At 48.6% G+C, this 13,283-nt stretch overlaps 1 protein-coding gene across 2 annotated transcripts in view; it reads right to left on the bottom strand.

The window, feature by feature from the left end:
• B3GLCT (beta 3-glucosyltransferase) overlaps positions 1-13,283 on the bottom strand; it is a 92,763-nt gene that overhangs the window by 73,235 nt on the left and 6,245 nt on the right. For both annotated transcript variants that reach the window (XM_081046107.1, XM_081046108.1), the window contains exon 2: positions 3,629-3,678. In XM_081046107.1, the coding sequence (XP_080902233.1) occupies positions 3,629-3,678 (50 nt within the window). The remainder of the gene's footprint in view (positions 1-3,628; positions 3,679-13,283) is intronic.

Genomic DNA, 13,283 nt, shown 5'->3' on the forward strand with positions numbered 1-13,283 from the left:
CGATTTTCCTAATATCCAAGTCATTCCAGCCACAGAACTATGATTAAAACTGAAATTTTTTGACTCCTTCTCAATGTTCCTTTTCTTATACCCCCCATGAAAATGCATGTCCAGTCTTCCTCCAGAGGTGGTCTTCAGAAAATGTGCATCATTAGATATAAACAAATTTTGAGAATAAGCTAAAAATAATACCTATGACAGCAGTCACCTTATCAACAAGTTGAAAGATAAAAATATCCTGAATTCAGTGTTTCCAGCCTTGTAACTGAAACAAGCTGGAACACCTCTGGGCTTTCCATCAGAGATCTTTGTGAAACCAAAGAAAAGCAACCACAATTATACCTCTTTCTCTTTGTATAGCACTGCCCCTCCGACTGGATGGCACAATAGCTAGGAAGTGATTAGCCACTTCAAATGGCTCAATTTGTAAACAGTAAAAATAAAATATCCAAGAAACAGTTGGACTACGTGAATTGAAACCGAACCAGAATGGTCTTGAGTAATTTTCCCTTTGAGAAAGAAAATTAGACTAAATGAATGAATTGACAGAACATTTAAAATTCTGTCTCTAGCTTCCGTCATGAAAAGGCTTAGTTCTTCCAAAGAAATAAACACGATTTGTTTTATTATCTCTGTTGCCATATGTTTCTTCCACTGACTATCAATATCAGTCAACACGTGCTTGCTGTCAACATTTCATAAGTCAACTGAGCTGCTATTCAGACCAGAAGGTTTTTTACCAATGCATCTGCCCCATAGACGGCGTTCCCCATCACCGGGAAAGGACTAATCCAAGTCACCCTTGGTCCAGTTTTATTTTTTAAGGTGCAACAGATTTGAACAACTGCAATCCATCTATGTAAGCCTTCCTTTATAAATCCTTTAAAAGAAAAGTAGACATCCTCAAAAGAATGTGATATGAAACCTTTTAAGAAGAGATAAAATGGCCTCTTCTTGCCCGTCACAAGCAGCCCCCACCACCCCCAGACCCCAGACTCCGAGTAAAACGAATTAATCCGCATGCCTGCCTTCAGCTAGGTGCTCAGCCATACATTGGGTCTGAGTTCTTCCCGCCTCCACCCCTTACTAGCCCCGACCTCCGATTCTCCTCTGTCAAACAGGAAACATAATTACAAGACCTACTTCACAGGGATGCGGTGAGAGTTTAATTAGAGCATATAAGGCTGAGTAGTGTCTGCCCAAAGCAAATACTCAGTATTCCCCATCATCATCATCTACTTCATATGAAGTCAAATGCCAACATTAAGGGAAGTGAACCAATAAAAGCAGGAAGGTCTGTGGTCTTTTTTGTACTTTGATTTGTTTAGCTTCCTTTTGAAAGGCTGCGTAACACATTTCTTGCTGTGGTCACATAAACATTTAAACAGTGCCTGGTACATGGTGGACACACGTGCACACGCACAGACACGTTCTATCCATCTATCTGTCTGTCTGTCTGTCTGTCTATCTTGTCTAATCTATCTATCTATCTATCTATCTATCTATCTATCTATCTATCATCTATCTGTCTATCATCTATCTATCTCTTCACAACAGGTCTTCTTATCCCGTCTAACTGAGGAAGCTGAGGCAGAGGGGTCCAGTAAGGTCTACAGCAGGTCAGTGTTGGAGAAGGGATGTGATTCGCAGCAGTTTAGCCCCAGTGTCCAGCTCTAACCCCGTCATACAGGACACAATGTCACAAGCCACCACAGGACATAAAGTTGAGCGAAACTACAGGTTGAACAGGCACATGGCCGTGGCTGTTCCCAGGGCCTGGAGCAGAAGCCTGGGTGGGCAGACTCCCCTGAAAGCTGGGGCAGGTCACAACCCAGGACAGTACAGGGACCAGAGCCCTGAAGAGAGGCTGGGCCTAGAGGCCAGGTCCCAGCAGGACCACAGAGCACTGACAGCACTCACAATTTTGATGTGAAGTCACCTGACGCCAGCCAGTGAACCTGAGCCTTGTTTGGGGATGCCCCCAGCCCTTCCTGGGGCGTGTGACTGAGCCTGCAGTGGGGTGATGGGGACACAGGGGGCCATTTCTGAGCAGCAATGATGGGGCAGGCAGATCCTAGTCACGTCTTCTGAGAATGATAAACTACTGAGAACCCCAGGTTAACGTGGTTATTGCTAAGAGCTGTAACTCCTGTCTTCAGGTCACCTACAGACTTTGGACGACCTTGGACAAACTGACTCTTTTCCATCTGCCCGTCTCGGGTATGATCTACAGAAGATGTTTTATCCCTGCCTCTCCTCGTATGATTAATGGCTTTTTTGGCTCTGTGGCCTAAGCACAGATAGGGTAAATGAAATTTTTCAAGGGCTTTCATACCTTTGCATGACAAATGACACTAAGATATAGGACTCACCTTATCTCTCTATATATGTATTTAAAGCAAAGGAGAATTATTTCCTCATTTGAAAAGATTAGTTAAAATCTGTATTCAAAAGTATGTGCTATAATTTCTAAATTCATTACTCAACATTTTATTTCCATTTCAATAACCCTTGGGTAGCACTTTAAATTCATTCTAAACGAGCCTCATTAGTGGCAAAAACACACACGTTATAAGGCACATGACTGTGTAATATAAAATTACAGTATGAAAAATGCAAGGACGCAGAAAATTTGAATTCTGACTTCACCTTTTAATAGTCATTCAAACCACTAACTTCTCTGAGGGTAAATTTTCTCAGTTTGGCATCGAACGTCTGGTTTGCTATGCAGTAACAGGCTCACTGAGAAGATCAAATTAAATGAAATGTCTAAAAATGCTTAATTAACCATACAGGATCTGAAAACCATAAGGAATTAGTAGTATTATTTCCCCTGTGTAGAAATCCCACAGTACAGTTAGCACAGATAATACTCTATTGATAAAAGAAACATTCTATTAAAAAATGCTTTTGCACTAATCCTGTGGTAAAAAAAAATAGTCAACTGAGCCTTAATTAATACAACAGAAAACAACTCATATTTTAAAATATTGTTTCTCCTCACAGGTGTCGCGTGAAGCCCCAATGGTACAATTGATGAGGTTGGAGAATGCAACCAATGCTGAAATGCTGGAAAGGAAAGCGCCCCGCCGTTTGGGTGAGTGCCCGCCCCTCTCCATCGGCCCCCAGGTCTCAGTGTCTGGTTCCGACTGTGCGAGGAGCCTGGGTCTCGCAGCCAGTCCCCAGGATGCCCTCTCACAGTGCCTGCCACCTTCAAGGTGAGGGACACTCCTGCACGTGTGACCTTGGAAACAGCATAATCCTTTCACAGACAGAAAATTAAGCCCAAGGTTAACATGTGGTAAGACTGGAGGAAACCATCGTATCCAAGCAAGACTGCTCAGGTGTCTAACTCCACATTAAAACACCTTTTTTCTTAAAATGAAATTTGAAATGTAGTGGATCTGCTTTAACTATGAAGGATTTTTTTAAAAGCCAGACCGTATATAGGTTGCTGCTACGGATTCAAAATCTATGTTGACCAACATTTCATTAATTCATAAAAAAAATAAAAAATAAAGACAGAAACTTGGTAACTACTGACAGATAAAATCATTACATCTCCCATTAAAGAAAACACAAACGAATGTCAGATCGGAAGAACAGATTTGATCATTAGAATCAGTACCTTAGACCGTGTGATCTCTTTCTTTACATCTTCAGAAGCCAAAGCCAAAGCTGGAAAAAATGACACATTTTCATATTAAAATTAGCAATTAAGATTCATTCTGACATTGAACAGTTTTGCTTAAAAAAAAATGATACTTTAACAAGATGTATTTCGCTCATTTTTAAAAGCAGCTACATTGCCACAAAACAGCGCCACTCACTGCCTTCATCTCTGGACCTAAAATTATTTATCAGGGAGAGGCCAACAAGCTAGAGAAACACTACATCAAAGAAGTTAGAATCTGTTTATACCATTGGTGCCCGCAGGAATAAACCACAAAATAGATGCACACAGAATACAACGTCTTAGAAACCTCGATTCCAGTGCGGTATGTTAAACAAACAAAAAAACTTTCACAGCCAAAAACTTTTCTGAAAGAGTTTATGGAGCCACATGCTAGCCAGAAAGGCCGGGTCCTGGGGTGTGCAGTCTAAGCCAGCAGCCGCAGGGCTGGGTGGACAGACATGTCCCTGGGATGGATGGGGCTCTTTTATGCCAACAGTGTGGGGAAGAAAAATGTTGTTTTGAAAGAATTGACATTGGCTATGGATAAAGGGGGTGGGAGGTGAGGCGGGGACAGTTCTGGGATTGTCATTGGCTATGGATAAAGGGGTGGGAGAAGGTAAGGCGGGGCCAGTTCTGGGATTGACACTGGCTATGGATAAAGGGGGTGGGAGGTGAGGCGGGGCTAGTTCTGGGATTGACATTGGCTATGGATAAAGGGGGTGGGAGAAGGGGAGGCGGGGCCAGTTCTGTGATTGTCATTGGCTATGGATAAAGGGGGTGGGAGAAGGTGAGGCGGGGCCAGTTCTGTGATTGTCATTGGCTATGGATAAAGGGGGTGGGAGAAGGTGAGGCGGGGCCAGTTCTGGGATTGTCATTGGCTATGGATAAAGGGGGTGGGAGAAGGGGAGGCGGGGCCAGTTCTGGGATTGTCATTGGCTACGGATAAAGGGGGTGGGAGAAGGTGAGGCGGGGCCAGTTCTGTGATTGTCATTGGCTATGGATAAAGGGGGTGGGAGAAGGTGAGGCGGGGCCAGTTCTGTGATTGTCATTGGCTATGGATAAAGGGGGTGGGAGAAGGTGAGGCGGGGCCAGTTCTGGGATTGTCATTGGCTATGGATAAAGGGGGTGGGAGAAGGGGAGGCGGGGCCAGTTCTGGGATTGTCATTGGCTACGGATAAAGGGGGTGGGAGAAGGTAAGGCGGGGCTAGTTCTGGGATTGTCATTGGCTATGGATAAAGGGGGTGGGAGAAGGTGAGGCGGGGCCAGTTCTGGGATTGACACTGGCTATGGATAAAGGGGGTGGGAGAAGGTGAGGCGGGGCTAGTTCTGGGATTGACACTGGCTATGGATAAAGGGGGTGGGAGAAGGTGAGGCGGGGCCAGTTCTGGGATTGTCATTGGCTATGGATAAAGGGGGTGGGAGAAGGGGAGGCGGGGCCAGTTCTGGGATTGTCATTGGCTACGGATAAAGGGGGTGGGAGAAGGTAAGGCGGGGCTAGTTCTGGGATTGTCATTGGCTATGGATAAAGGGGGTGGGAGAAGGTGAGGCGGGGCCAGTTCTGGGATTGACACTGGCTATGGATAAAGGGGGTGGGAGAAGGTGAGGCGGGGCTAGTTCTGGGATTGACACTGGCTATGGATAAAGGGGGTGGGAGAAGGTGAGGCGGGGCCAGTTCTGGGATTGACACTGGCTATGGATAAAGGGGGTGGGAGAAGGTGAGGCGGGGCCAGTTCTGGGATTGTCATTGGCTATGGATAAAGGGGGTGGGAGAAGGTGAGGCGGGGCCAGTTCTGGGATTGACACCGGCTATGGATAAAGGGGGTGGGAGAAGGTGAGGCGGGGCCAGTTCTGGGATTGACACCGGCTATGGATAAAGGGGGTGGGAGAAGGTGAGGCGGGGCCAGTTCTGGGATTGTCATTGGCTATGGATAAAGGGGGTGGGAGAAGGTGAGGCGGGGCCAGTTCTGGGATTGACACCGGCTATGGATAAAGGGGGTGGGAGAAGGTGAGGCGGGGCCAGTTCTGGGATTGACACCGGCTATGGATAAAGGGGGTGGGAGAAGGTGAGGCGGGGCAGTTCTAAACTAAGGGCATGGTCTGTAAGGGAGAAATACAGAGGGTGCCAAAAAAAAGTATACGCATTTTAAGAAAGGAAAAAACTGTATTAAAATTGTAATACTCGATATATACGGATAACAAAAGATAAATACAAGTCAAGTGGTTACCATCAGCGTAATTTTAATCGTTTTTTCCTTCCTTAAAATGTGTATACATTTTTTTGGCACCTCTGTGTTTACTACTTTTGACTGGGTACAGGCAACGGCCCTGCAAGTTCATGTACAAGCGGAATGTGGTGGCCTCTGGAGGTCTCTAATAGATACCTGGAAGGTGACTCAAAGCTCCAACAAGACATCCAGGAATTGTGAGCAGTCTACTGTTAGTTGGCCCCCAGCTATTAATTAATTAACTATTCTTGTCTCTCTCACTCTCCAGAGGCTGTAATTTAATTTGGGACATCTCAGGTTGTTTGTTTATTTATTTATTTATTTATTTGGTTACTTCTTAATTAAGCAAAGGGGAATTCCTCAGAACCTGGAGGGAAGATACACAACCCCACGCCCACAAATCACTGTGAGAGCCTGGAGCCACAGAGCTGAACCTACAGCAAGCTTTCCGTGTTGGGGTTGTGGGTTAAAAGTGTGGCGTACACATTGCTACCTGCATGCAGAGAGTAGCGAACCCTTCTGAAGCCATGGGGCCAGGAGCGTGAGAGGAATTAAATTCACTCTCCATTCAGAATGATCTAATACTCTGAGTTGGAGCCCCTAAATAAACAGATACATCCCTAGGGACACATCTAGACTCCACATTTAAAAAATAATAAGATAATAACACTTTGAAAATATAAAGCAAAATGAGAAACCAGTCAGGAAGGTGAACCAGACAAAGCTTAATACCTTAATTGTACAGTGCATTTCTCAAAAGCATTTCAGAGTTTGCTTTCCCCAATTAGCATTCCCAGGAAAAACAGGCCATGCCGTCGGGCAAGCATGTACTGAGTGTGGGATAGGCAATTCCACGGAGCAATCGCGAGCACCGGCAGTGCCTGGGTGACAGCAGCAGGAGCGACCATCCCAAGGGGATGCCACCGGCCCATCCCAGCCTCCACTGCCTCCCATTCTGTCTCCACTAACATCTGCTCAAGGGAAATAATCTAAAACATATTCACACTAAGAAGACAATGACTAAGGCGGTTTAATCATTTCCATTTCCAGGATGACATTTCAAAAGGCAGAATGAAATTGAATTAGAAGCCAAATGAACCTCTAGGGGCGGAATTTAGATACAGCAGGTATTACAGGAGGCCTCCCCGAGGCCACCTCATCTAAACAGTAAATCCCCCACTCGACCCCCTCCTCACCCCACCCCCGCTGGGCTTTTCTACAGAGCATGTGCTACCACTGACATAACATATATTATTTGTTTACTGCTTGTCTTATGTATTAGTTTATTGTAAGCTCCATGAAGGAAGGAATGTGGTTTTATTTACTGTTTGCCACGGAAACTTGAACAAAGCCAGCACACAGAGGAAGGTGAATAAATATTTACAGAGTGAATGAATGAATGAATGCAAGTCTTCATGATGGGTCGCATCATTGAAGGGCTGTCTACTCCTTACACTAGGCAGCGTCAACCCATAAGAATGAAGTGCCCCCACCTTCATTTCTATTTACTAGGATCTGACCTAAGTTCTCACTTTTTACACACACACACACACACACACACACACACACACACACACAGAGCAAACACAAAGCCCAAATCACTCATTAGGTTCTAAGAAGAAATGAGAGATTTAACATCAAACACCATTTAGCCATTTAAATTCTGCTTCTGGGTACTTAATTTGGGGTCATTTTTTTTTTATTTTATTTACCTCCGACTTAGTATGCACATTTACAACCGTGAAGAAGATATTACAAATAGAACCAACACACATCATACAGGGAGGGCACAACATGTTAACGTCATTCAGCACCACAGGATCCCAGAAAACGGCACATCTGACAACATGAGGGCTCTAAAAACTGTGGTCTGTTTAATGCCCGACTTAGATGCCCAAGTCCCCCTCCACCAAGCCCGTCAGTTCTAACACCAAGCACGGACAGTCAGAGCTCTCTGGGTTGGAGCTCACTCTCCCGTTCAGAAAAAGAACCTTCTCTATTTAACGTGTTCAGTGACTCGTCATCTGACAACCAGCAGGTAGTCTTCTGTCACTTTTTTGCAAGGCTGGGTGGCTAACTGAAAAAGAAATGTATGTCAAAACAGAAGCCCCGGCCCCTGAGAAATACACTGAAGATAAAGCGTCTTTACTGGGTAGTACTTCTGAAAACGACTAACGCGTCCCTTTCATAAATAAGCAGCTAATATTATTTGGCCATGTTACTGTTTAAAATAGGAATTAGAGGGAAGACGCTCCCAATAAACCAAGTGACTCCCATATACCCAGCTTGTCACACTCAGGCCCCTGTGCCTTTATCCAGACACAGCTTAACTGAGGAGAGGGCAAACTACATTGCCGTCTCTCCAAAAAGGCACAGGCCTACAGTTACATATCCTTAAAAAAGAAAAACTGTCATTCCTCCCCATTACTCTGCTGTGAAATTAAGAACTCCTTCTCCCCTGCCAAAAATAAATTTTACAATATCTAAAGCAATATCATAAGAAATGCATCAGAGTTGCTTTCAGGCGTAAAACCAAGTCATACGGCAAGATCACCTCATTGGATGACTATGAAAAAAAAATACTAGTTGGTTTTATCTTCCTATTTCCATAATCTAAATAAAACAAAAGAATGCATCAAGGAACCAAATGCATTTTGAAGACACAGAACACACTATACCACTCATAAACCCTATCTTAAGATGATGAATCATATGCAGAATTCCTACCAACGAAATCTACAGTTGGAGGAAATGAAGGGGAAACAGTGCAAATAGAGGAGGGAAGTGAGAAAAAGTAGCACGGGAGGTAATAAATGACCCGTCAACCTCTGAAAATTCTAAGAGGAGAGCACAGGGTGGCAGTGTAACAACCCTGCCTGCGGTGAGGGTACGGGGGAGGAAAGTGCCCCCATTCCAGCAAATGGAGGGGACCCCTGGGGCTCCAGATAGGAAGTTTGTCTTCCCAGGGATTTCCAGACTCCGTGGGGAAAAATATTCTCAAAAGCTCAGCCTCAATGTGCAGCAGGAGAAATACTGCAAGGTACACACCAAACTACTGTTTAAAAGTAATTTTCCCTGTTCTATTTTCGACATGAATTCCTGTGACTTGCAACAGGGAACTAGGGCAGGCAATAGAAGTAAGACCTTTTTCATGACAACGTAAAATAATGTAAGCCAACTAATGTGTCAGCAAACCCATCCTGAGAAATCAGTCCGGACTTGACCAGGGACCTGGGACCAGGGTTTATAGGTTCGCCTGGCCCAGCGTGCAGGATAGGACTCAGTTCACTGCATGTACCCCAGTCACCCATCACCCGCCTTTGGTCCCAGGGGAGTCTCAGGACCCCATGCCCACGCAGGAGAGGCCTGCGCCTCAGAACTCCTCGCTCTATCCTCTTCCTGTTCCCTAATCTGTCCTCCCAAACTCTCCCAGTCATGTCTTATCACACAAACCACATGAAACACACACACAAAAAAAAGTAAGAAAACCACCAAGACCTTATGGGTGTCGCAAGGTTAGTGAGATAAGCATAAGGGGTATTGCAGGGCTGGGCGGGTAGGACAAGACCTTAGATGGCTGCAGCCTTGCTGGTGTGCCCGACCCACGACCCGCGGGGGCGGGGGGGGGGAGGGGGGGGGACAAAACCCCATGCCCAGCTCTGCCATCAGGACAGGCTCACAGCGCACCCCCAGATGTGGCAGTTGGTGCCCCCCAGGGCTCAGGGCCACATACTCTTTCCTCTGACACACAGTGGGAGGGAGGAGCCTTTGGGACTTGACTTCCTTTCCTGTGACCTACTTATAAAACATGTCACCCAGCACAACTCCACCCATGGATGGGCTCCCTGGAGTGTCCCAGGTGTCATTCCAGGCCCTCTGGAGGGGGCCTTCCGCTCCAGGATGCACGGCCCAGGCCATTGGTTTGGTTCCAGGTACCTGCTTTGCAGACAATCCATGGGCGGGGGAGCACAAACAAGGACTGAGGGAGCCTGTCCTCACACCCACCAGCCCCAAGGGGAGAGCACGCTGGAGAGCAGCTCCATCGCCCCGGCAACAGGATGGGGGGCCCTGTAACCTGCCCTGCGCTGGGGACAGAACAGCACAGTCCTTGGCTGAGGATGGAATGGCTTAGCATGTGTGCTGACCCTGGACAAAGCCTGGCACTCCCTAAGTGCTCTCGAGGTCAGCAGCGATTCTCATTTCATTATGAATTCAGTTTCACTTGTTCAACAGAAACTCTGAGGGGCCCTGTGCACCTGAACCCCGCATGGTGCTGGGAGCCAGGAACGGACTGGATGAGCTGCTCCCCCGGGATGTCCCACACAAGTCCCCCAGTCAGCACCCAGCTTAGACGTGCCTGCTCTGATGTGAGTCCTGACGCCAGTCACTAAGGGAGCCCCTGGGGAGGGCACAGTGCACCTCACCCAGGTAGGGCATGAGAGGGAAGGGGAGGCTTCCAGACAGGGCAGCAGGAAGCTGCAAGAAGTCAATTCCAGGCAGCAGAGACTCCAAGTACAAGACCAAGGAGGCCGGGAAACTGGCTTATGCCCAGACTTCTGCATGCCAACACCACAGACGTCCAATGTGCCCTGAATAAGGCCACCTGAGGGCGGGGAGTGACTGGGGCTTGAGCACCTGAGGGAGGAGTGACTGAGGATTGAGCACCTGAGGGAATGGAGTGACTGGGGATTGAGCATCTGAGGGAGGGGAGTGACTGGGGCTTGAGCACCTGAGGGAGGAGTGACTGAGGATTGAGCACCTGAGGGAATGGAGTGACTGGGGATTGAGCACCTGAGGGAGGGGAGTGACTGGGGATTGAGCACCTGAGGGAGGAGTGACTGGGGCGTGAGCACCTGAGGGAGGGGAGTGACTGGGGCTTGAGCACCTGAGGGAGGGGAGTGACTGGGGATTGAGCACCTGAGGGAGGAGTGACTGGGGCGTGAGCACCTGAGGGAGGGGAGTGACTGGGGCTTGAGCACTTGAGGGAATGGAGTGACTGGGCCTTGAGCACCTGAGGGAGGGGAGTGACTGGGGCGTGAGCACCTGAGGGAGGGGAGTGACTGGGGATTGAGCACCTGAGGGAGGAGTGACTGGGGCTTGAGCACCTGAGGGAGGGGAGTGACTGGGGCTTGAGCACCTGAGGGAGGGGAGTGACTGGGGATTGAGCACCTGAGGGAGGAGTGACTGGGGCTTGAGCACCTGAGAGAGGGGAGTGACTGGGGCGTGAGCACCTGAGGGAGGGGAGTGACTGGGGATTGAGCACCTGAGGGAGGAGTGACTGGGGCTTGAGCACCTGAGGGAGGAGTGACTGGGGCGTGAGCACCTGAGGGAGGGGAGTGACTGGGGATTGAGCACCTGAGGGAGGAGTGACTGGGGATTGAGCACCTGAGGGAGGAGTGACTGGGGCTTGAGCACCTGAGGGAGGGGAGTGACTGGGGCGTGAGCACCTGAGGGAGGAGTGACTGGGGCTTGAGCACCTGAGGGAGGGGAGTGACTGGGGATTGAGCACCTGAGGGAGGAGTGACTGGGGATTGAGCACCTGAGGGAGGAGTGACTGGGGCTTGAGCACCTGAGGGAGGGGAGTGACTGGGGCTTGAGCACCTGAGGGAGGAGTGACTGGGGCTTGAGCACCTGAGGGAGGGGAGTGACTGGGGCTTGAGCACCTGAGGGAGGGGAGTGACTGGGGAGTGAGCACTTGAGGGAGGGGAGTGACTGGGGATTGAGCACCTGAGGGAGGAGTGACTGGGGATTGAGCACCTGAGGGAGGAGTGACTGGGGCTTGAGCACCTGAGGGAGGAGTGACTGGGGCGTGAGCACCTGAGGGAGGGGAGTGACTGGGGATTGAGCACCTGAGGGAGGGGAGTGACTGGGGCTTGAGCACCTGAGGGAGGAGTGACTGGGGCTTGAGCACTTGAGGCTGGAGTGACTAGGGCCTGCTCACCTGCGGAAGGGGAGTGACTGGGGCCTGTGCACCTGAGGGAGGAGTACTGGAGGTAGACATGAGGCTAGAGTTGGCAGGGGCCATGTCACGAAAGGGTTTGGTGTTAGGGAGATGGTTTTATTCTGAGTGCCGTGAAAGCTTTTTACAGCATTTAAGAAGGGGAGTGCCATGTTGAATGTGTGCTTTATAGAGGTTTCTAGAGACAGCAAGTAGGGTGGAGTGTGCGGGGACAGAAAAAGGCACAAACAAGCCATGTAGGAAGCTCAGGGAGTTCGGAGCCAGGCAATGAGAGATATGGGAAGCAATTAAAGTGAGGCCCTGCCTGGGCACAGCAGGGTCCTGAGCAGGAGCTTGTCTTATAGATACTAGAGGCAGAATGGACGGGCTTTGAGACATCTGCGGGGCGGGGAAGGGAGAGGCCAGATGGTTCGTGAGTGAGAGCGGTGCAGGTGGTTCCATGGTTCCGGGTTCAGGTGGGCTGCCATCACAAAGTAGAGAATAAAGCCGGATGAGCAGGTGTGTGGGAAAACTCAGTTTGGTTTCCAACACCTTGAGATGCTTCAGGACATTCGTGTGAAATATCCAGCAGCAGCCTGGTCTGCAGCGGGGTACTGCTTTAGGGAACACTCTCCTAAAGCTCACAGTGCAGTGGGAAGACACCACACCACAGTGACTGGGCCCCAGGCCTGTCTGACGAGCTCACAGCTCAGAGTACAGACTCACACCATGTGGGAGGGAGGCAGTGCAGGCCCAGCTGCTTAGGGGCTAAGCAATGTGGGGCCAGTGACTTGGCCTTCAGGAACCTCCGCCTCTCTCCCTGTAATGGGGGGAATCAAACAGGAATCAAATAAGGCAATACATGTGCAGGCTGAGACAGGGTCTGGCCTACAGGAAACGCCACAGAGCCTTTCACTCATGTGCCAACAGCAATCTCTTAGGAAGGGGACATGCTGCACCAGGGAAAATGCCATCACAATTCTGCTACCAGGGCAGTTAGAGAGCTGGTTAAATGAGGGACCCCCATCCCCGCTCCATAGGTTCTGCCACACTTACAACGTGATTCCGCTGGCTGAGAGAAGGAATGAAAGGAGGCCTGGCCTCCCACGCAAGTAGGGCAGTGAGCATACACATGTAACGTGCCTCCTGGTTTGAACCTACTACCTACCCAGACGTGACCTTGCTCCATCTGAAACATATCTCCTGTTTTATCAAAGAAGTCAATGGGAATTGGAGTTTGGCATAAGATACGTCTTCACTTGGTAACCAAGTTTGCCAGGACCAATATATTGTATGTGCCATGTTTATATATTTACAGGGACAGTAAATTGGAGGGGGGAGGGGATACAAATAGCACATAACCAAAATAACCATATATTTTAGGAAGGAAAAGATCATTTGCTTCTTTGAGTCATATCTCATTTAAACAAGTGATGTGAGAACC

The sequence above is a fragment of the Rhinolophus hipposideros genome (genome assembly GCF_964194185.1).
Source record: "Rhinolophus hipposideros genome assembly, chromosome: 4".
NCBI classification, from domain to species: Eukaryota; Metazoa; Chordata; class Mammalia; order Chiroptera; family Rhinolophidae; genus Rhinolophus; species Rhinolophus hipposideros.